The sequence below is a fragment of the Pleurodeles waltl genome, chromosome 10, assembly GCF_031143425.1.
Source record: "Pleurodeles waltl isolate 20211129_DDA chromosome 10, aPleWal1.hap1.20221129, whole genome shotgun sequence".
Lineage (NCBI taxonomy): Eukaryota > Metazoa > Chordata > Amphibia > Caudata > Salamandridae > Pleurodeles > Pleurodeles waltl.
In genome coordinates, this window is record NC_090449.1 from 31,329,756 (window position 1) to 31,354,831 (window position 25,076).

Below are 25,076 nucleotides of genomic sequence, written 5' to 3' on the forward strand. Positions count from 1 at the left end.
TTATCTATTTTTACCACTATTTTACCTCTAAGGGGAACCCTTGGACTCTGTGCATGCTATTCCTTACTTTGAAATAGCACATACAGAGCCAACTTCCTACAGTGACCCTGTGCATGTGACCATTGTGATGCTAGGCACTGTTGTAAGGGCCTCATGTGCAGTCTTGCGTTTGGGACAATTGCTATGCATGAGGACATCATGCCTAGGAGTTTTAATACCATCTTTGCCTGTATCTTTTGTGTTGGATACATGGCTTGTATAACCTTGTGAACATTTTGAACCCTTTGTGGACTTGGAGTGGCTATTCCCTTTGTTGTGTTGATTGTTGCTCCTAAGTATTGCTGTGTTTTGCACGGCAGAATGTGAGATTTTGTATAGTTGATGGAGAAACCGAGTTTGTAGAGGGTTTGTATGACATAATCCGTGTGGTGTGAACACTTTGTTAGGGAGTTGGTCTTGATTAGCCAATCGTCTAGGTACGGGAATACGTGTATTTGCTGCCTTCTGATGTGTGCAGCTACTACTGCTAGGCATTTTGTAAATACTCTTGGTGCGGTTGTTATACCGAACGGCAACACTTTGAATTGGTAATGTATTCCCTTGAATACGAACCTTAGGTATTTCCTGTGCGAGGGATGTATCGGTATGTGGAAATACGCGTCCTTTAGATCTAAGGTTGTCATGTAGTCTTGTTGCTTTAGCAGTGGTAACACGTCTTGTAGCGTGACCATGTGAAAGTGTTCTGATTTGATGTAGGTGTTTAGTGTTCTGAGATCTAGGATTGGTCTCAGTGTTTTGTCCTTTTTTGGTATTAGAAAGTACAGTGAGTAAACTCCTGTGTTTACTTGTGTACATGGTACCAATTCTATTGCGTCCTTTTGTAGTAATGCTTGAACTTCTAGTTCTAGAAGGTCTAAATGTTGTTTTGACATATTCTGTGTTTTTGGTGGGACATTTGGAGGGAGTTGGAGTAATTCTATGCAATAACCATGTCGGATAATTGCTAAGACCCAAGTGTCTGTTGTTATCTCCTCCCAGGATTTGTAAAACTGACTTAGTCTTCCCCCCACTGGTGTTGTGTGAAGGGGTTGAGTGACTTGTGAGTCACTGTATGGTTGTAGGGGTTTTTGGACTTTTAAATTTTCCCCGGTTTCTAGGGAATTGTCCTCCTCTGTACTGGCCCCGAAAGCCTCCCCTTTGGTACTGTCCCTGGTAGGTAGACGGTGTTGATTGTGAGGTGCTGGCTTGTGTGGCTTGACCCCGAAACCCCCCTCTGAAAGTTGTTTTGCGGAAGGTGCCGAAAGTGCCTCTGCCCTGCGGGGAATAGAGTGCACCCATGGCCTTGGCTGTGTCAGTGTCCTTTTTCAATTTCTCAATTGCCGTGTCCACTTCGGGTCCAAACAATTGTTGTTCATTGAACGGCATATTGAGCACCGCTTGCTGTATTTCCGGTTTAAAGCCAGATGTGCGCAACCATGCGTGCCTTCTTATGGTTACTGCGGTATTTATTGTTCTTGCAGCTGTGTCCGCTGCGTCCATAGAGGAGCGTATTTGGTTATTGGAGATGTTTTGTCCCTCCTCAACCACTTGTTTTGCCCGTTTTTGAAATTCTTTGGGCAGATGCTCGATGAGATGCTGCATCTCGTCCCAATGGGCTCTATCATATCTCGCTAGGAGCGCCTGAGAGTTCGCGATGCGCCACTGATTTGCAGCTTGTACTGCGACCCTTTTCCCAGCTGCGTCGAACTTGCGGCTCTCTTTATCCGGGGGTGGTGCCTCGCCTGATGTGTGCGAGTTGGCTCTCTTGCGAGCTGCCCCTACCACGACTGAATCTGGTGGCAGTTGTGAGGTGATAAAAGCAGGGTCCGTGGGCGGTGCTTTATATTTTTTCTCCACCCTTGGAGTTATCGCTCTACTCTTGACAGGTTCTTTGAAGATCTGCTTTGTGTGCCTTAGCATTCCTGGAAGCATAGGCAGGCTTTGGTAGGTGCTATGGGTGGAGGAGAGGGTGTTGAAAAGGAAGTCATCCTCGACAGGTTCTGCGTGTAACGAAACGTTATGGAACTCTGCTGCCCTAGCTACCACCTGTGCATACGCTGTGCTGTCCTCAGGTGGCGAGGGCTTGGTAGGGTACGACTCAGGACTATTGTCTGATACTGGGGCGTCGTATAGGTCCCAAGCGTCCTGGTCGTCTTGGCTCATGGGGGTATGAGCCGGTGAATGTGACGGAGTCTGTGCCGGTGATGTGTGAGTTACAGGTGGAGGAGAGGGTGGCGGAGTTACCTTCTTCACCATTTTTTGTGGTGTTTGTTCTTGTGTTTGGAACTCGAGTCTTCTTTTTCTCCTGATTGGGGGAAGAGTGCTGATCTTCCCTGTCCCACTTTGTATGAAGATCCGCTTTTGTGTGTGGTCTACATCAGTGGTCTGTAACTCTTGTTCAAATCTGTGTTTGCGCATTTGAGAGGACAGTGATTGTTCCTCTGTATATGAGCTGGCAGTTGGTTCGGTTGCTGGTCGTTTTGGCACCAAAACTGTGTCTCTGCTTGTTTTCGGCTCCAAGGATAATTTTTTCTTTTTCGGCGTCAAGCTTTCTCGGCGTCGATCTTCCTCTGTGCCGCTGTCTCTGCGTCGAGCAGCTTCGGTTCCGCTGTCTCGGCGTCGATCTTTTTCGGCAGCACTTTCGCGGTCCCGAGATTGCTGCGTGCCTGTGTCTCGACCAGAGTCGGACGATCTCGGCACCGGTTCGGCCTTTTTCGGTGCCGATGGACGGTCACCTACTTTATGGGTTGAGCCATGGCCTGTTGGCAGTGGCGTCCCCTGGGCCTTGTCTGTTTTCTTGTGTGGTGCTTGCTTCGACGTCTTACTCACGGTTTCTTCGACGTCGAATTCCTCCGAGTCCGATTCATGGATGGAGAAGGCTTCCTCTTCTTCTCCTTGTCCCTCGAACTCTCGGTGTCCTGTCGGTGTGGACGCCATCTGCAATCTTCTGGCTCGCCGGTCACAGAGCGTTTTTCGGGACCGAAACGCACGACAGGCCTCACACATTTCTTCCTTGTGCTCGGGCGACAGGCACAAGTTACAGACCAAATGTTGGTCTGTATATGGATATTTATTGTGGCATTTAGGACAGAATCGGAACGGGGTCCGTTCCATCAGTGTCGATGTAACACGTGGTCGGGCCGACCAGGCCCCGACGGGGGATCGAAATTACCCCGAAGGGCTACCGGAGCTCTTCACGATTTGGTGTCGATTCTATTCTTACCCGATACCGAGCGAAACAATACCGACGTAGTTAAGACTATCTTTCCGTCCCGAAACCCGGAGCGAAAAGGAACACGTCCGAACCCGATGGCGGAAAAAAAACAATCTAACATGGAGTCGACGCCCATGCGCAATGGAACAAAGGAGGAGGAGTCCCTCGGTCTCGGGACTCGAAAAGACTTCTTCGAAGAAAAACAACTTGTAACACTCCGACCCAACACCAGACGGCGGACTATGCACAACATGTGTATCTGCAGCTACACATGCCACCGAACACTATATTACGGAAAGTGGGATCATCATGTGACTTTAGACTAAACCTAAGTCTACTTTATACCCTCCAAGGGTGCTTGACCAGAAACGATTCATTGGACTGATGTTGGCAGTACAAACCTTGCCATGGTACTATCTGAGTAGAAAGAACTGTGCGGATCTTGATACAGTTTGTGAGTAGAATGTAATGAAAATCAGTAAAAAGTGGCTAAAATACCCGATGCCCCTAATGGGACAAATAACTTTAAGCAAAATGATGGTTCTGTTTGAGTAGAGTATGTGCTACAGCATATGCTGACACAAACGCCAGACTCCTGCTTGCATAGACAGGATAGCCTAATGAGGACACTATTTTGGGGGGGAAAGCAGAGTGGGGTATTGTTAGAAATAGTAAGGCTGTTGTGTGAGGCGGTGTTATCTCCAGACTTTAAAACAAACTAGAGATTTGCACATCTCCAATACATAGTGACTTGGTTGAGAGAAGAAGCCCTGGATGCAACTATTAAATTAATAAGAACAATGATACACCACACTGCCCCACTGTCCTACCACTGCTAGCACAGAAAAAGAGCACATCACTACCCATATACATACAGGACCATAATACATGGCTGTAATACAATACTAGCAACACAAAAGGATGATGGAGGGAGTGCTGAAACTTTTCAAACACTCATCCCCAGTCACAGATCTGGGTTTAATCCATCGTTCTCTTGCTCACCATGCGCCCCCAGGTTGGACCCAGTCTTGACCCTGTTTCCCATGGGAACAGTACAGCCCGAACTGCTAGGCCAGGTCCTCCCTGGAACGGAAACAAGCATCCTGGGACCGGTTTCAGAGTATCACCCTTCATCAGCCAGGCTAGCTTGAATCCAGAGGCACAGTCAGCACGGGCCCCATGTCTGGGCAAATCCTTCTCACTTAGGGCAACTTTAGCAACACAAAAGGATGATGGATGGGGGGCTGAAACTTTTCAAACACTCACACCCAGCCATAAATCGTGCAGTTCAAGCTAGACTGTTCCCATGGGGTACAGGGTCAAGACTGGTTTGCATATGGCTGGGCCCAAACTGGAATGGCATGGCAAGCAACAAAATGATGGATTATACCCAGATCTGTGACTGGGGTGAATGTTTGATTTGTTCTGCATTCCGTCCATCATCTGTAGCACAAAAGGGGCACAAATACATGAACATACTGCAATTATCGATATCGTGCACAGCCTTATGTCCCCACCAACCAAATTCATAGTTGAAGGTGACAGCAACAGGCAACCACAGAGACCAGTAGAAATGCACAAAAAGAGACAATTAAAGGGATTTGTAAACCTCTATGCCAGATGGGCGATTAGCAATGCCAAGTTCCTCAAATATGACAGTACAGAAATGACCAATCAGAAAGTCTGGGCAGACTCCCCTAAAGAACCAGACATTCACTACAAGATAAACAAGACAATATTAGAATCAGGAGAGGGAGACAAATTAGTCACCAGATAATACAGGGCTTGCTTATCCATGGAGAATAAACAGATAGACAGGCTGAAAGAAGCATGGGACAGGGACCCAGAGAAGAAACATACGCAGAACTGGCAAAAGATATTCGCAAACTGCCAAAAGGTAACCAAAAATGTCTGAAAATCAATATAATTCTTTGCACAGGACATACATGAAACCTCAACTGATGCACAGAATCAGCCCTGAACAGAACTACACTTTCTACAAATACACAATTAACACAAGCACATACATACACCGTAGAGTACAGAGCTTCTGGATAATGGTAACACCGAAGTTAAATACACTAAGAGGCTTCGCTTTGCAGTCATATGCCTAACGGCGCTCTTTCCACGTGGGAAAGGCAACCAAGCGATGTCCTGAGCAGTTGAGCTAAGGCTAACATTAGCCAAAAGAAGATTTGTACGAGAATGGAAAAAAGCAACAACACTGAAGTTGGAGGAACACCTAACTAAATGCGTAACAGTGGAATGCTAAGTGAGGAGAAAGTTGCTGTGAGAAAGAAGAAACCGATGCTGAGGGAGCTTAACTTACCCCATCATGAACTTATACCAGAGAAACTAACAGGAACATTAACTAAATAGGTAGACAAGTTTGTAACAAGACTGTCACTGTAAACTGTATTAAATGATTATAACAAAGGACACATGTTGGACCTCAATGAATGGGGATGGAAGTTGTTGTTGTAACAATGTAATCATTGAATAAAACCAATTTGAAAAAATATTTCCATTTACATCTGATCCATTTCCAATTTAGTCAAAAAACACAGGGTTAGATCTTAAAATATGCAACAATGTTCAAATTTACCCAAAGTTAAATTTGTGTATTCGGTCCAGGATCGAGATATAGAGTAGTTTTGATCAAAATAACACATATTTTAAGTTTCAGCGTGCTCATGGCAGCTTACTAGATTTCCCTTTAAAAAATGCTGACCAATGACCCTCTGCGCCCCCTTCCCCCCAAGCAGCACTCTCCAGAAGAGCTACAACTGCCTTCGTCGTTGGCTTCACCTCAGAGTGACATTGTTGGGTTTTAGGACTGAAAGGTCCATGTGTGTATCTGGCATGCCTTAAGTCAGGAATACTTAAGGAGCTTGTGTTATGTGCATGTCACCTTCACCCAAAGCCTGAGGTTATCTTAACTATGTCTCTATTTCTCCTTATTTCTAAAGGCCTTGAAAATGGCAATTTAGAAGGTACTGATGGAAAACTGAGAGGTGCATCAGTGGCTTGGCAACAAGCTTCACTTGTTTAAGGCCAGTTCTTTATGGCGAGCTAGGGGAATGGACATGAAACTGAGTATAATTTACAATCACTGGATGAGGGCAGCTGAGCATTTAAAGGCAAACAAGTTCCCAGTGATGCACATTCATTGATGGCAGCTTATTTCTGTGCATCTGTTGAAATCGCACTGTGGGAGTAAGTGGTTCAAGATAGACTGACGAAAAGTTGAGACTACTCTCTGAATCCTTCACACAAATTAACAAGCTTCTTACCTGCTCCTCTGTAACATCATCGGTGTCAACGTCAAAGAGAGAGCCGAGGTATGTGAGATGGAAAATGGACAGAGCTCCAAAAAAGAGATTTACTCCTCGGACCCAGAGATTCTGGCAAAAAAAAAAAGAGGAGAAGTGGGTACAGCAGTATAAAAATAACAAAAAAATTAAAAAAAAATTGTATCTCTCTAGGGCAGATGCTCTGGATAAGCCATAACATGTCTAGCACATCACGTTCAACCCTATTAAACTTCCCTGACCAACCCAAAGTTTTCTCCATGCTCTCCTCCAGACTGGAACGCGTTCATCACACTCGCTACCAGGTATTTGCACACGTGACCACTTCCAGCCCTACAGTGGATGACTCCCAGACATACGCACAAACATTTCCAGAGCTCCATCCTCCAGACTGAAAGATGATGTGGCAAATCAATCTATTTCCACCATTCTACATTCCAGACAGCAAGAACATGCCCTTGTACTCCCAAGTACTGGCAGGCTTTTAGGTCCCACCCTGTTTTTATGACAATGTACCCCAGGATGAACACATCCTGTGTGGCCTCCTTGTGTATCTCAGGGTCCTCAGTGCTGCCTGTCTCTCAACACACATCACTTCACTTCTAGCTCTTTCTCCATGGATCCAGCAGCCTCCCTTAGCTCACTCCCATCTTCCCATGTTTGAGCAGGCTGTGCTCTACAAGGTGTCCCATTTGCAGCAGACACTTACCGTCTTGTGAAGATGGATACAGCCCGGGGAGCAGCGCCTGGACAGAATACAGGCATTGAAGATAACCGAGAGCCTCCTGCGGAGAACTGGAAAATCCAATGGGAAGTCAATGAGCAACAGGCATGGAACACTACTGCTTCTAAGGGGATGAAGGCATAGGGAAAACACAAACCCCCACTAGCAAGTGCTTGCAGAACCCATGACTTCTAGAAAACTATCAGACTGCTAAATGGTCAACTCTCCATGGCAATCGGACCACATGTAGAATGGGCAGTATCGGTTCAATCATCCCTCACACAAAGATATAGTACAACACATGCAGACACAGCCCTGGATATGTCTTACACATAATACACACACTACAGGTAGTAACAGTACAAGCGTACTGTAAAGACATGCTACTTATAGCACAAGCTTCATTCATACTAGCTTCCCTCATGCAAAACATGGATATACCATGCATGCGACTCAGCGGCACGCTTCCCTTACAGACATAACATAGCGTGTATTTAAAAAGCATCCATTCACCCCAAAGGGTATGTTGGTGCTGAAATAACATATTGTTACCAACTAAACAGTACTCATTTTATTGACTTTGGGAGGATGAAAGGCTGAGCAGACCTGCTAGGAATTGGACCTTGTGACTGTGAGGCTAAACACATACCTGCGGCGGATAATCCACTGGGCCACCAGACCCCGCATGATACATATAGTAGGGTCATCAATGTCCAGTCTTGGGTTTTAATGTGACAAATCAGTGCATTCTGGAGGTTAGAGGTCAGGTCTGGTTGTTTGAAAATAATCACTGGAAAAGATCTAGAAAAGTGCTGCCCTAGTGCCAGGGAACCATCTGGTCACCCTGTACATGCATCACCGGTAGCAGCAGTACTTTTTCTTCATGTAAGAAACATGTACAACACACACAGCAGGGCACATTTCCTTTCCAGATATACAATACAACACAGACTGCAGCAGGGCAAGGGTTCTTCAAACAAGAAAAGTCGGCTAAGCATTACATGGAGTAGGTGCAGTAATGCAGGCTTCTCTCTCGTGGAGTAGATATAGCACAGGTTGAAGAAGTGCAAGCTCTCTCTACACAAACCACAGGTAAGAGCAGACAGCAGCAGCGCAAGCTTCCCTCTCAAGGTACCAGGACCGGATGTTGTACATATCCATGTGGCATGCACTCGCCCACTGGTTTGTCCCTGCAGCACAGATAGAGTTCTGCACCTTAACGCCCTGGTTTTAAAGCTTTGCAGACCAGAGTTGTTTGTGGGTTGTATCAAGTAGCAGACAGAGGATATTTGTTGTTTTGTTGTTAATAATTATATGTGTTTTAAGTTTTGGGGATGTAACTGGATGTGTAGCAACATTGCTTAAATGCAAACTAGGATATTTGGTGAGCTCTTAGCTAGGCAGGCATGTTTATGTGTGAAATGGCTGGAGGTATTGGTTGGTGAAGGGGAGTTCAAATACCCACCTGCTGGCTTACCGGGACTGTGTTAACTGGGAGTTATGAGTTTGGTTTAGACGTGCTGTTGTGATACGGTGCGTGTTGAATGCTATTGTGGGTACAGTGTTATCCATGTCAGTGGTACAACTGTGCAGCACACTGTATGGCTTACCCTGTGGGCCTGTTACCAAACGGACAACAGGGAATTCAAGTGTAAATATTTCTCATAAACAGAAATGCCTGGACGAGGCAGCGACTCCATCTGGTTTCTTTGTAGCAGGAGACCAGCTGCAGCAGCCACTGGTGTAGCAGAGAAGTTCACCTGGTGCACAGTGAGGATACTCAATGAAACCGTGTGAAGTCCTCTGGGTGGTGATGTGATGCTTGCAGGGATCAGGCAAAGTATCTATCAGTTTGGAGACTTTATTGTGCAGACTACAGAACCTTACTGGGAAAGAAGAACCAGGAGAGCCTCTTACCATGCTCCACATAGGTGATGAACCCCAGGGAGAGCAGCACAGCTGCCAGGTGGAAGCTGAGTCCCTAAAGTAAACAGAGGGAATAATAGATGGGGTGAGCAGTGCAAACAGCAGAGTCTTGCAGCAGGTACTCAAGTAAGTTTACACGAGGTCAAGCATTCATTACCCTCACTAAAGTATTATATATCCTTAAACATTTTCCAGCCAGTAATGATCCTACACACAAGCTCTGTACTCAGTGCTCACTCCTCCCGCACTGTGCTACGTAAAGTATCACAGCACCACCTGCCCGTGGTTATGGTCTCCCTGAAAGCTCCAACAGATCACACCATGAACCCAATGCACTCAATGCATGCCCCTATCCTTGGCCAACAAGGTCCTCAAAAGGTTTCAGCCACCAAAGCCATTCACCCACTTTATGCAATGTCCCACACCCGTGTCTCAGGTCTCCATTAAACATTCCATAGTGGGATATCAGGTTACGCAGTCACAGAGCACAACGTCCCAATAGCCATTATCCTGCTGCTTTGAAAGTTTTTGCAGTCATGTTAAGTCAGTGGTGCCCAGTGCCCCGAAGCCTGAGCAGCATTGTCCTCATGCTCAATGGCCCTCCCCCAGCACTCGGCTCCATGGTGCCCAAAGCCCCTTATCCCATCTTTATTGTCCACAGAATTCCATGACCCTTCCACCGCAGTGTGCTCCATGATGATAAATGTCCATATTCTCACTGGTGGTGCTCAATGGCCCTCCCCCAGCACTCTGCTCCATGGTGCCCAAAGCCCCTTGTCCCATCTTTATTGTCCACAGTATTCCATGACCCTTCCACAGCAGTGTGCTCCATGATGCTAAATGTCCATATTCTCACTGGTGGTGCTCAATGGCCCTCCCCCAGCACTCTGCTCCATGGTGCCCAAAGCCCCTTATCCCATCTTTATTGTCCACAGTATTCCATGACCCTTCCACCGCAGTGTGCTCCATGATGATAAATGTCCATATTCTCACTAGTGGTGCTCAATGGCCCTCCCCCAGCACTCTGCTCCATGGTGCCCAAAGCCCCTTGTCCCATCTTTATTGTCCACAGTATTCCATAAGCCTTCCACAGCAGTGTGCTCCATGATGCTAAATGTCCATATTCTCACTGGTGGTGCTCAATGGCCCTTCCCCAGCACTCTGTTCCATGGTGCCCAAAGCCCCTTGTCCCATCTTTATTGTCCACAGTATTCCATGACCCTTCCACAGCAGTGTGCTCCATGATGCTAAATGTCCATATTCTCACTGGTGGTGCTCAAGGCCCTCCCCCAGCACTCTGCTCCATGGTGCCCAAAGCCCCTTGTCCCATCTTTATTGTCCACAGTATTCCATAAGCCTTCCACAGCAGTGTGCTCCATGATGCTAAATGTCCATATTCTCACTGGTGGTGCTCAATGGCCCTCCCCCAGCACTCTGCTCCATGGTGCCCAAAGCCCCTTGTCCCATCTTTATTGTCCACAGTATTCCATGACCCTTCCACAGCAGTGTGCTCCATGATGCTAAATGTCCATATTCTCACTGGTGGTGCTCAATGGCCCTTCCCCAGCACTTAACTTGTGCTTTATTAAATGGAGATAATCATTTGGTGGGTTTCAAAAGAAAATGGGGTAGTTATGTAGCCTACATCCACATTTCAGTATCTTTGTATTTGTGGGTGTAGTCTACTGCTTAAATATATAGCTTTGAATCTTGGAGACCTGGCCTCCCATCCGTCCTCCAACTCTGTTTTTTGCTGTGCAAACATGGACATGTGACCTCCCCTCCCTGTGTTTGAGTTTCCATATTCAGCAACCCTTGGGAGCCCTTAGAAGCAGGTTAAATGCATGAAAGAGGCCTTACATAAATAACTGGACATTTGTGATAAGCGAAACGAACCACCCAGAGATCTCAAACAGCGCAAAGCAGAGATGGGTGCCGTGGTCAATACTCACATGCAGGAGCGCGCTGGCGGCGTAGGTCACAATGACCGCAGAGAATGTCCCCAGGTTCTGAGCATTTTTAAATACATCTGGAAAACAGACAAGATGTGATAGAAGATTTTTCTAGAGGAACATTTTCTTAATGTAACTGAAAGGTACATTACACATCGCAGAGATAACATGTACTCTTAGCAGTGTTGAAAAAACATTGAAAGAAGTTTTGGATGGGTAGGGAAGTGACGTAAGACCAGGAGCGCCAGATCCTAGTCAAATTTTCAGGACAGCAAAGCAAGATAACTGTCCTTACAATTAATATAATTGGAATGCATTTAAATTCACTGGGGTTTGAGCATGCGGGCTGGATCCATAACTGTTGGACTTAAGTCTATCCCTGATAGAGCTATGATATACAATAATCTCAGGAGTCTATTATTGCGGCAGATCAACTACTGCACTCTAGTTGTTTCCATTATTCTTCTTGCCGAAAAAGTGTGTCATTAGCTTGAATAATCCATATTTTTTTACTTCCTGCATACAATCAGGAGGGGAGCTCACTTCCTGGCTCTGGCATGGCACATCGCTTGCTCAGTACAATTGTCTGAATCTCATCTAAATGCATTATCTCCTCTCTCACTGTGTCAAAGCTGGATTTTTATTTATCTCCTTTTTTTATTGCCAATTCCAATTAATTCCTTCCATAGGAAACACCCTGGAGCCAGTGGCCTGCACTAAACAGCACTAACATATTGCTCTAAATGGAAAACAATGTTGTATTATAACTAAAATGTTTGGGCACGTGTAGACTCTGACCGGCACTAGAAAATGGTAGGTACATTAACTTGCACTAGGTACATACTAGAGTTACAAGTTTTCACATTCATTAAATAGTTTTAAAAAACTCCTTAAATGAGGTAAGTCACTACAGTAAAGCATTTCATAGACAATAAGTTTCTTAACAATGGCTGAGGTTAATTCAAGCATTCATGTGATCACTTTGCTGTTTAGTCATCTGGATGCACTTAGTGCATCAGGTCTCCCTCACATGGGTCGCATGCTCGCTGTGCCACAGAATGAAAGCGATCACTGACAAGGCCCAAGCAGGTCGAAGTGGGTTCAGGGTTGCTTATATTTCTGTTTGCAGAGGACAAGGCCCAGCAGTTTGGCCTGGATTGTTTCTACTAGAGCGCAACCAAAACTGATTTGCATATAGCTGGTCTCTGTCAAGAGTGGCGCAGTGGATAAAAATCAATGGACGGGAATGCAGCCCGAGCGATCGCCAAGGCTGAGATTAATGAATGCATTTTTTCCATGACCTTGTTTTTTTTTCCAGCAGGAGCTTTGGTTGAAGCAGAGTTCAGGGTGTATAACTGCTTTTTTCAAGTTCTGAGGAAATGTCTAATGAATTCCTCTGGCATGTTTTTTTTTAAACATTCACTAAATTTCACAAAATCTCACAAAATAAACGCGGACTCTACTTGTGGGTGAGTCTAGATTGCCAGTAAGGATTAAGAAGCTATCCTAAGCCTCCGGTCAAACAGCCTCCACCTGACCATATAGCGTAGCTCTTTGGTGAATCACTTCATCTCATTGTTCCGCAGTTCCCTTGTTTACCATAATTGTGAGTGCATACTAAATGCCATATCAGTGATTAAATATTTACACTTTACAGCTAGATAATCTCTGCAAAGTCTTGTCAGAGTCTAAATGTTATAGACTATCTACACATTTAAATTTGGCTTATAAACATAAAAGTTAATTTTTAACTCATAATTTTATTTACGCGCATGAAAATTTTGGCAAGAGCAGATCTACCCACAGGGGCCACAGGAAGGCAGGGAGTGATCGTTCGAGCGCTGAAATGCCCTGTAAGCTTGAATACACTCTTAAAGGTACAAGTTTAAATGTATTCACCAACTATTCCACAACGATTTCCCACTCTAGAGAAGGTCAGAAATGTATTCCTGACAAGCACAGGAGTAAAACTTGTTTCAGGGTGGGAAGGGAGATCCTCCTTGCAGAAAGAATATTTTTCCCTTGCAAATATTTTTGGAGTACAATGTTTGTTTTCAAAACAAAATCACCCGTCTTGCTTCCATTTTTTGCATGTACTTGCATTTAGTAAAGTTGCATCTTTAGACATGTGGACACACATTTTGCCTGGTCAGGACACAATCCTGGAACCATACTGTGGCTCTGTAAACCACCAGTCAAAGGAACTGTGTTGCAGAAGGTTGAGACTTCATGTCCTGGACATTAATTGTAATCCCACACCCCTGTGCACAATGGAATATCACTTTTTTCCTTCTGTTTTTTTTTAACCCCAGGCACCTCTTACTCTTAACCTCTAACGTGCCCTCAGTATACAAAGTTAACCATTTCACATTTTAGCAAGTTAGGTTATTCAAAGATATTATTTTTATAACCCAAAGAGGGCTCGGTGTTAAAAGGTTTGACAACAACTGCTGTAAAGCAGTGGTTTCCAACATTTCGACTTCTGTGGACCCCCACTTTATCATCACTGGAATCCGGGGACCCCCGCTGAGTCATTACTAAAAGCTGTGGACCTAATGTGTTAATATTATTTAATTTTCTAAGCAGTTGCGGACCCACTGAGGAGGGATCATGATCCCCAGGGGTCCCTGGACCACAGGTTGGGAACCAATGCTGTAAAGGAAACCTCTGTACAACAGTTGGAGATAACGATTTAAACAAGTACTGCAAATGCAGGACCCCCAGCTCATGTTTTTTAACCGGGTTATATGATGTAAACAGAGCAACATGATGCTGAGAGTCACAGATTCTTAAGAGAGCTCAAGACTTCAAACAAAGATATAGAACAGAAATTTAGATTTTTCTATATTTTTTGTTTTTGAATGAAACTATTTCATCAATTGCATATTTATTTGATGAAATACTAATTTCGATAACTTTATAAGGTGGAGGTCTACTGGGGCCAAACAATTAAGAACTGCTGAAATAAAGTGTAAATCAAAAGCTACAGGCTGTGAACAGCTATGGCCAAGTCATACTGTACAGTGGGCTTAGGACCATTAAGAGAGCTTGATGCTGCAAAGAGACAGCCATAAGATGTAAAGACACAAGCAAAAGCTATAAACTGTGTATTGTGTCCTACACAGACAACACTGCTGCATTAAGGGCAGTGAAAAGACAATGCAATCAATCAGAGAAACACTGACAATGAAGACATACGGTGAATAGAAGCATGCCCGTGGATTCTGAAAAACAGGTCCTGAAAACATAGGCAATGTATAATGTAATGAAAGAGATCCATGGGGTACACCATAGGCAGGCTTAATAAAGCAGAGAAGAGGGTGTACATACAGAGAACTCTTTACATCTCAAAGATCCACCATAAACAGACAAATCACATAAATTGAGACACCTGCTCCATTTTGTAAATACTGTGGAGAAATGTGGAATATTATGGGCCCATCCTATACCAAGCTTAGCAATGCCACCCAGTGCACAAAACACAGCAGATAAGAAGACTACTGGAAAACGTAACAGAGGAAACAGCCTTACAGGAGTGGAGCCAGCGGGACATCGGCTGATTCCAACTTGTCACCACCTCCACCATGGACCGTGGAAACTCAACGTTCAGGGGGCGCGAAACTGTCAGGTCCCTGGAGGAGAGAGGGCAACAGAGAACAAAAGCAAAAGCCTTAGATCTACAAAGAAAATCAAAGTCCTGTCTGACTGGCTGTTTCTTCATCCAGCTGAAAACTCACGTATCTTAAACCCTGCCTTTTGGGGCGAATCAGCGGTCCTTGTATTTTTACTGCATGCTGCTGGTATCGTTTATGTATCGACGTGTACACATGTGTGCAAGATATTGTTACGTAACTAGCACCAGCATTTATATGGCATATTCCTACAATTTGTGAGGTCTCATAGCACGTTCAGACCTGGGGTGTCCATTCCACATAGCAATGGGGTTTCTCAATGACCTGTGATCTGGACTTACTGTCTTTGCTATTAAAGACTAGACTGCATGATGTGCTGTTTAACGATGGTGACCTGAGATGATGGGTGCATGTGGAAGAGAACTTTGCAATTTGGTTGTCACCACGGAAACCAGCCTGCAGTTAGTACTGCTGGATGGCATAGTTTGCCAGCTATCGGACTGCACAATGCTGTTAATCCTATACTATGTTCCAGCGGAGTCTTTTAAGGATTCCAGTGGTATTCAGTTGTATGAAGAGAGTGTACTGCTCAGGTGGAGAGACTTTACAAAATATGTGGCTCTGGTGTTTGTCAACAGGAAAGTAAGGGACCAATTCACAATACTTTTCAGTGGTCACAATTTCCAAATTCTCTTATGGTGAATGAGAATTTGCAGGTCCCGCCAAAGGTAAAATTCCCCTTATGACAATGGAAAATACTCCAATATATCATTTTACAGTATTATAGGTTTAAAAGAAACAGATGTTTCCTTTTTCACCTAAAATACCTTAAAACATTTAATTCATGATGTACCCAACTCGCTTGCTGCACTGTCATTTTTTGTTGGGTACACCACCCTATTTGCAGAAAATCTCAGACTCGAACCGCCCTAATCACGCTGACAAAGCCAACTCTACCTGAAAACTGTTCTTGTTCAGTGACACAGACTATGATGTTCCTTTTTAGCTTCTGAAGCTGTACAATTTATGATCTTCCAAGAGGCATTGCAGAGACTGGAAACCACAGCCCATTAGGCATTGCAGAAACTGGAAACCACAGCCCATTAGGTGCATCGTCTGCACAGACGATGAAAACAAAAGGAATGTACTGATCAGTTCCTTTATCTACCAAGTATTTTTGCAAAGGGCCTTATTTATTTTTTCCAACCAACACACTTTGGTATTTTTATAGTACATGAATGTACATTTTCATTTTTCCCCTGTTTCTTCTCATCTATTAAAAGAAAACGGAATCTTTAAATTAAGGATGAAACTAGCAGGCATATCTTAAGTAGGTAGAAACTAACCTAGTTTCCGCTACAGCTACAATGCGGACAGGTTTTTAATTTGAATCTACCAGGCAGCGCAAGTTGTTGTGGGGTTGCCAAAGACCTACTGTGGGCTTACAAGTAACCTACAGGGACTTACAGCCTGCCCACTGCTTACCATTGGTGCACTTTTTTGTAACTTGCAATTGCTTGCTTTTTATTCAGTCGTTTAACCTTGACTCACCCTGTCCATTTTTTAATTGTCCCTCCCTTGGAGCATAGACTCTTTACTATTTCTTTGGCCAACCTCTATCCGTTCACTGCCATGGCACTAATTATTTCTTTTTGCATAAGCACTCCATGAGAGTGCATGTATTTTCCAGCTTTCTCCCTTGTTTGCTCCTCATCTCCCCAAATCACCCCACCTCACTCTGTTTTGCCATCTCCCTCAAGTGGCAAATACTTTTGTGTATTCTCCTCCGTCTAACTCCCCACCCCCATGCCACTCCCTGCGCTCCTTGTTGCTTTCTCACTTGTGCTGCTCTCTGTTATGTGCCAAATTACTCCTCTCCCAGCCCAATCCCTTTGCTCCTCCTCCTCACCTGCTCCCACGTTGCCCCAAAACCCCGTCATCTTTTTTGATTACATATTTTACTTTTTATTTTTTAGGGGGTATGGGGGGGCAGAAAGAAACTGCTGCAGCTTCCCCTTGTGCTACTTTTGTTTTATTTCTTATCACAGAGACATCTCGGATTGGTAAATAAAAACCATTGACACAAGCTCACAAATCCACTTAGCACCCCAAGACACTTTTGGCAGGCTTCTGGAGTACCTTAACCATAATCACCATGATATCTGAAATGCACCCAGTGCAAGCACAGAAAGCTATAGGTATGCACAGTGAGCAGAAATCCTGTTCTGGAGCGAGAAAGGAGAGCAAAGGGCAAGAAGGGTTGGCGGGGAGAAAGAAGGGTTGGCGGGGAGAAAGAAGGGTGGGCAGGGAACGAGAAGGGTGGGCAGGGAACGAGAAGCGTGGGCAGGGAACGAGAAGCGTGGGCAGGGAACGAGAAAGGTGGGCAGGGAACAATAAGAGTGGGCAGGGAGAGAGAAGGGTGGGCAGGGAGAGAGAAGGGTGGGCAGGGACAGAGAAGGGTGGGCAGGGACAGAGAAGGGTGGGCAGAAAGAAAGTCACAACACTCAGCTCCTGTACTGGCTTGTTCAAATGTTCAGTGCAAAATTATTGTTTTCAGGCCATATGTAATATTAAGTGGCTCTTAATCTTTCCTACGGGAAGTCTCAAATGTGGCTGGAGACAAGGCGAGACACGGCAGTCGTGGTGTCAATTTGTTGGTAGCAGATGAATCCTCTGTGTGAACAGAGTGGACTGGGACCTTGCGTTGCATTCCTACAAAGTACTGCCTCAGTGTCACCTTTGATGCTGCCCTTTTCAATCCTCTCTAGTAATGCTACATTTTTCAAGCACTTCTTCCCATCTCATCAGCCATGTTTACTGTCACGCTAGCACATCCTAGCTGTTTGTAACATATGCTGTCCTATCACAGACGCTTTCCAGTAACTGCCTGTAACGTTTACAGGTACCAAAGGTTTACGTGCCGGAGGAGGAGAACTGCTGGGGTGATAACTATAACCACACAAATATAAACACTAAATAGACTTGGGTTGGCTTGGTACGGTACATTAGGGGGGCCCTGGGGATCCCCGCCTGACCTCTCCCCTCATTCCTCACCATTTCAGGTTCTCCTTCTCCTCTGTGAAACCAGCTCCAGACAGAGTCGCCGTCACCTCCGACAGGAAGCCCACAAAGTAGTTACTGAAGTGGAAGGAGAGGGCACTCTCATAGGCCCGCAGCCACCTGATGACAGGGAAAGAATGTAGGTCAGGAAGCACAGTACATTACGGATTCACAGGCGGCAGGGACAGGAAAGCAGGTGTTGCAGGCATATGCTATACAGATTGCAGAAATGTAGGCCCAAGGCTGGCAAGACACATGGCAATAAGTAACTTCTTATACAGCCATGATTGTGGCATGCCTGCAAAATTAACCCACAAAGCGAGGCACAAAACCTAACCAGCAAACCATGCCTGCGTGAGGCACAAACAGTATCAAGCCTATTACCAGCCCTACAAAGCCTGCTTTTAAACCAACCCACACAGCCAGACTCCTTACTTGAAAATTAAGATGCTCGTAAATGTGCCCCTGCACAGAGTACCTGCTCTTCAAAGAATGCTTGCACAGGGTCCCTACATTGACACAGACAAAGGCCCCTTACATGATTTTCACAAGATCCTGCAAATTATTTACAAAATGTTGGTGCTATTTTTCATAAAACATCTGGTGCATTGTCTTCTCCTCTTCTCCCAAGCACTCAATCTTGAAGACTCTAAACCAAGCATCCACAAAGAACAGACCTTTCGGCCACTGATGCTACACTACTTGCATGTAACTTTATGGACTCTAAAACTTTGAGACACTGTCCACAAGTAGAGCTGGTATCTAAAAAATCTTTTTTACTAGGTATTCATTTTCATCTTCCGAGCAGCAGATTTCTGGCAACTTTGCGTCCATTTTCTAGATGGTGAGCAACACTGTCTCCAGAGAAATAAGGGTAATTGACTTAAAATAAAAGACCTGACATGGGTGTTGTCCCACAAGGTTCAGTATAAAACATGCAGCAATTCAATCCTTGCATTGAGGTCCTCCATGACTCACTGTTTAGATTGACCCATGGGACTCCATCACATAAAGACAGTATACAACACCTCACCAGCATAACAGAAAGCCTTGGGGTGGACATCATCCCACACTCAATCTAAATGTTCAATCCAATGAAGAACGAAAGAGCTGGCCAACTCTGAACACCACCAAGACCGAGCAAATGCAACGTAGCATCAATGAAACCTAGGCGTACAGCTGCCTCACTTAACATGGGACTTCTATTCATATCCCACCACAAGGGACCCTTTATTACCCTGCTCGAGACAATAAACCTTTGTCAGTGAAAAAAAACTTGCCCACCTGCTCTCAAAGTTCCAGATTATTGTACCATTTAAGAGAACAAAATGAAGAACATAATCACTTGCAAAGAAAACACAACATTTGGAGGCAACTCAGAAAAAAATAAAAAATCAATGCCAACAAGAAAAGCAAACACCTTGCCTATCTTAAAGAGTCAATGTTCTCTCCCAGACATGTCATGAAGTACTTTCAAACTTCTATGCCAAGGTGCACAGTCAGTTCAGATAAATGAACCTGCCAACAGTTGATGCCAAAGATCTGTGCTCATTTTCCAAAATTTCACTTGTAGACCATCACTGCTGAAGAAAACTGTTCTCCAGCTCTGCATACAAACAAATGAGCAATGAGATGGAGAGGCCATACTAGAACCTAGAAAAAAACATGTTTAAAAGTGCCCTCTTCCAACAACCACTCCAAATACACGGAAGATTGCAATCCTGAGACAGAATGTGTATAACGTGTTTATAGCACATGGATAAGCATGTCAGAAAACCTTTCTTTTAAGTGTTATCGACATTTAGACAAATTTAGTTGTATACATATTAGAAGATTTTTGATTGAAATGTGAAAAACTGAGTAGCACGGATAATTATTCATTAGTTACATTAGTATGCTGAAAGCTAAAAATATAAGGCTGCTAGGTTTATTCTGCAGTGGTTGTTGAATACTGGTTCTGGCACACAACTCCCCTCCAACACCCGTTGTTAACCCTTCCCACCCATCCCACCCTTTTAAGGGCAGCCTCTATCAGAAGCAGGTGGGCACTCACCTGACCACAGAACCCCTAGCATCAGTGCACCAGAAGCAGAGAGGATACACAAAAGAAAAACACTCGAGATTAGAAAAGACACTTGCAGAAGTTCAAAGACAGAAAAAATATTGCAATTAGAAGTAAGAAACAGCAAAGTGAAGCAGTTACCTGGCTTTCCGTTTCTTGCTGCGGGCGGGGGGAGTCAGCGGTGCAAAGGCAGGTAAAGGAAAGAATGCAAGAAACAGTACAGTGAGAGTCTGGCAGATAGAAAGGCAACAAAATTGGAAAGAAGTGGCGAGTGAATGAGAGGGAGGAGGGAAGATAGAAGACGAGTGAGAGGGAGAAGCCTTCCTGTGAATTGCTGAAAGTCCAGTAGTGCTGCTAAGTTGGTACAAGAGTGAAAGACGCACAGAGAGGCCCGGGCTCCGACAGTGAAGCAGCCCTCCGATGCACACACCATGCCACTATGGCCACAAGGGCAGTTTCATCAACACCAGCCCCGCTGTTTTATTGGCCAATTCAAGAAACTACCAGTGCGCCCCTTTGCTTGCCACCAAACTTGTTTATTAAAAAGGATTTACCAGCCCTGAGAGAGTCTAATTTCCACAGCACTTTTAATAAGTCAAGCTTGAGGGAACATGCATTGAGTGAGGGCTACAATGGCCGCAGGGCAGCATCAGGAGTCTGACAAGATGGCTCAGAGATTTAAAAGATGGCTGTAGAGCTCCACAAGTAAACTGCAGGTCACTGGCTCAAGTCCTGACTTGGCTGAGTATACCAGTGAGGTCAGACATTTTACCACCGCTCGCTATTACAGCACCAGTTTTGAGCCAATCGTTAAATAAATAGCCTGTTTATATCAAAGTAAAATGACTGCTAACTTCAGACAACCTAGAACTCTGCATTTATGTCACAGACGTACTGGTGCCAAGAAGTGGTGAACAGGGCCAGCGACAGTGTGAAACTACAACAACACGACCATGGGTTTATCCTAGAAACACCACTGAGAGGGATGCAGGTCATCCATTCTCCTGCCTTTACCTCTACAGCACCATTACCTTGCCACCATCATTATCTCTCCTGCAAAAACTTCAATTATATTATCCTAGCTTCCATTAGCTCATCAGCAGGAAGGTATTATTTTTATCATTACTTCAACACCTCTTCATTATTGCCTTTGCCTTGTAACTCATAGGTCATCTTTTCCAGTGCCAGCAATTATTTTATTTTTTGGTACTTAGTATCAATTACATTATTTTATTAATTTAAAACAAAATATTTACATAATCTGAATGGAATCCTTAACGGTAACTAAACTCTAAATTATTTTATACGTCGAATCAGAACTGAATGTAACTTAGATTCGTTAAATCCATTTCCAATTATTTTTTCTGTTCCTAACACACTCATCAATAAGAAACATGTTACATTAACATAATTTATATTAAATTCAGATAAGGGACCCTCTCTCTAATGCGATCACTAACTGATTTTGAGTTTGTCATTATCTAAACAAATGCAAAATTTATCCTGAAACAATATAGTAACTTTAGCTTAAACCTAGTGTTAGTCCCTTCAATTAGCACTGTATAATATGCATTAGTAATAATTGGGGTAAAATACAATATATATATATATATATATATATATATATATATATATATATATATATATATATAGATAGATAGATAGATATATAGATATGTTCAGTGGCATTTGTAGCTGCAGATACACATGCTGTGCATTATCCTGCCATCTAGTGTTGGGCTCGTAGTGTTACAAGTTGTTTTTCTTCGAAGAAGTCTTTTCGAGTCACGAGACCGAGTGACGCCTCCCTTTCGGCTCCATTGCACATGGGCGTCGACTCCATCTTAGATTGTTTTCTTTCCGCCATCGAATTCGGACGTGTTCCTCTTCGCTCCGTATTTCGAATCAGGAAATTTAGCTAAATTATTGAAAAATTCGACAGTATTGTTATGGTTCGGTACTGGGTTAGTGTTAGTGTATCGGCACCAACATCAAGAGCGCACCGGCGGACCTTCGGGGCTTCCACTCTTCACCGAGGCCTGGTCGGCCCGACCACACCCGTCATCCCAGACTAATGGACCGTACCCCCTTCCGCTTCTGTCCTAAGTGTCATTCGAAGTATCCTTATACAGACCAGCACCGGGTCTGTAATCTGTGTTTATCACCTTAACACAGGGAGGATACTTGCGAAGCTTGCCGAGCGTTTGGATCGAAAAAGACCTTAAGGGATCGACGCGCAAGAAGACTTCAAATGGCGTCTAAACCGAAAGAACAACTCGACGTCGGAGAGGAGGAAAGCATCTCCATCCATGGGACAGACTCGGACGATTCCGAAAGTGAACGACCCTCGATGGTGCAGCGAACCGTGAGTAAACCTGCCCTGTCCAAAACTCACACAAAAACATTTAAGGCCATGGGGACGCCACCGCCAGCAGGCCATGGCTCAACCCACCGAAAGGAAGGTGACCAAACATCGGCACCGAAAAAGGCCAAAGAATTGCCGAAGACTTCCGACTCCGGTCGAGATTCCGGCAACAAACGATCTCGACATCGAGAGTTCAATTCGCCGAAAGTAAGGAAAATATCTTCAGAACCAAAAAAGACTGTAACAGAAACCTCAGTACCGAAAAAAGCGGCTTCGGAGCCGAGAAGAAGCTCTTATACAGAAGAGCAAGGACTTTCCAGCCAATTCAAGGAAAGACATAGATTTGAGCAAGAGTTAGGTATGGAAGAACCGGGCCATACACAAAGGAGGTTACATACCCAGAAAGAGACTGGAAAAATACAAACTTTACCTCCACTCAAATCTAAAAGGAAACTTGCATTTCAGGAGACAGAAATGCAACCTAAAGCAAAAGTGGTTAGAGACAAATCCCCACCACCAAGGTTCTCACCACAACCGTCCCCACCGCACTCACCACAACTGTCACCAGTGGGAACACCTACAATGCAGTCACCCACACATACTGGGATGACACAGGATGATGCTGATGCATGGGGCTTATATGATGCACCAGTATCGGATAACAGTCCGGATTGTTATCCAACAAAGCTGTCACCACCAGAAGACAGTACTGCATATACGCAGGTACTATCTAGGGCAGCTACGTTCCACAACGTAGCAATGCACACAGAGCCAGTGGAGGATGATTTCCTGTTTAACACTTTGGCATCCACCCACGCTTTATATCAGAGTCTGCCAATGCTCCCGGGCATGCTCAAGCACGCAAAACAGGTTTTCCAGGAACCAGTAAAGGGAAGGGCTATCACGCCTAGAGTTGAGAAGAAGTACAAGCCTCCCCCAACAGATCCTGTGTTTATAACACAACAACTTACACCGGACTCAGTGGTTGTAGGGGCGGCAAGAATAAGAGCAAACTCTCAATCGTCAGGAGACGCTCCACCACCTGACAAAGAAAGTAGAAAATTCAACGCTGCAGGCAAGCGAGTGACAGCACAAGCAGCCAATCAATGGCGGATTGCAAATTCGCAAGCCCTACTTGCACGCTACGACAGGGCACACTGGGACGAGATGCAGCACATCATACAGCACTTGCCCAAGGAACACCAAAAACGTGCCCAGCAAGTAGTGGAAGAAGGACAGGCCAAATCTAACAACCAGATAAGGTCCGCACTAGACTCGGCAGACACAGCAGCACGAACTGTCAACACGGCTGTAACCATTCGCAGACATGCATGGTTGATGTAAGGAAATGCCTCCTTGGCATGGTTACCCCCTGACTTTTTGCCTTTGCTGATGCTATGTTTTGAATTGAAAGTGTGCTGAGGCCTGCTAACCAGGCCCCAGCACCAGTGTTCTTTCCCTAACCTGTACTTTTGATTCCACAATTGGCCCACCCTGGCATCCAGGTAAGTCCCTTGTAACTGGTACCCCTGTTACCAAGGGCCCTGATGCCAGAGAAGGTCTCTAAGGGCTGCAGCATATCTTATGCCACCCTGGGGACCCCTCACTCAGCACAGACACACTGCTTGCCAGCTTGTGTGTGCTGGTGAGGACCAAACGAGTAAGTCAACATGGCACTCCCCTCAGGGTGCCATGCCAACCTCACACTGCCTATGCAGTATAGATAAGTCACCCCTCTAGTAGGCCTTACAGCCCTAAGGCAGGGTGCACTATACCATAGGTAAGGGCACCAGTGCATGAGCACCGTGCCCCTACAGTGTCTAAGCCAAACCTACATTGTAAGTGCAGGGTAGCCATAAGAGTATATGGTCTGGGAGTCTGTCAAACACGAACTCCACAGCACCATAATGGCTACACTGAAAACTGGGAAGTTTGGTATCAAACTTCTCAGCACAATAAATGCAATCTGATGCCAGTGTACATTTTATTGTAAACTACACCCCAGAGGGCACCTTGGAGGTGCCCCCTGAAACTTAAACCAACTACCCGTGTAGGCTGACTGGTTCTAGCAGCCTGCCACACTCGAGACATGTTGCTGGCCACATGGGGAGAGTGCCTTTGTCACTCTGTGGCCAGTAACAAAGCCTGCACTGGGTGGAGATGCTATCACCTCCCCCAGGCAGGAGCTGTAACACCTGGCGGTGAGCCTCAAAGGCTTACCCCCTTTGTTCCATCACCGCAGGGCACTCCAGCTAGTGGAGTTGCCCGCCCCCTCCAGCCACGGCCCCACTTTTGGCGGCAAGGCCGGAGGAGATAATGAGAATAACAAGGAGGAGTCACTGGCCAGTCAGGACAGCCCCTAAGGTGTCCTGAGCTGAAGTGACTCTAACTTTTAGAAATCCTCCATCTTGCAGATGGAGGATTCCCCCAATAGGGACAGGAATGTGACCCCCTCCCCTTGGGAGGAGGCACAAAGAGGGTGTACCCACCTTCAGGGCTAGTAGCCATTGGCTACTAACCCCCCAGACCTAAACACGCCCTTAAATTTAGTTTTTAAGGGCGCCCCTGAACCTAAGAATTTAGATTCCTGCAACTTACGAAGAAGAGGACTGCTGAGCTGGAAAACCCCTTCAGACAAGAAGAAGACACCAACTGCTTTGGCCCCAGCCCTACCGGCCTGTCTCCCTCCTTCAGAAGAAAACTGCTCCAGCTACGCTTTCCCCAGGACCAGCGACCTCTGAATCCTCAGAGGACTGCCCTGCTTCCAAAAGACCAAGAAACTCCCGAGGAC

General features: G+C 45.2%; 1 protein-coding gene across 3 annotated transcripts in view; it reads right to left on the minus strand.

Annotated features, from left to right (window-relative positions):
* The window catches only part of PORCN (porcupine O-acyltransferase), a 76,150-nt gene that overhangs the window by 17,974 nt on the left and 33,100 nt on the right, over window positions 1-25,076 (minus strand). For 2 of the 3 annotated variants that reach the window (XM_069209540.1, XM_069209542.1), the window contains 8 exons: window positions 20,062-20,079; window positions 19,912-19,926; window positions 17,853-17,978; window positions 14,698-14,798; window positions 11,167-11,243; window positions 9,206-9,269; window positions 7,274-7,359; window positions 6,547-6,657 (listed from right to left, as the gene is read on the minus strand). In XM_069209540.1, the coding sequence (XP_069065641.1) occupies window positions 6,547-6,657; window positions 7,274-7,359; window positions 9,206-9,269; window positions 11,167-11,243; window positions 14,698-14,798; window positions 17,853-17,978; window positions 19,912-19,926; window positions 20,062-20,079 (598 nt within the window). The remainder of the gene's footprint in view (window positions 1-6,546; window positions 6,658-7,273; window positions 7,360-9,205; window positions 9,270-11,166; window positions 11,244-14,697; window positions 14,799-17,852; window positions 17,979-19,911; window positions 19,927-20,061; window positions 20,080-25,076) is intronic. The other variant, XM_069209543.1, reaches the window with a different exon arrangement.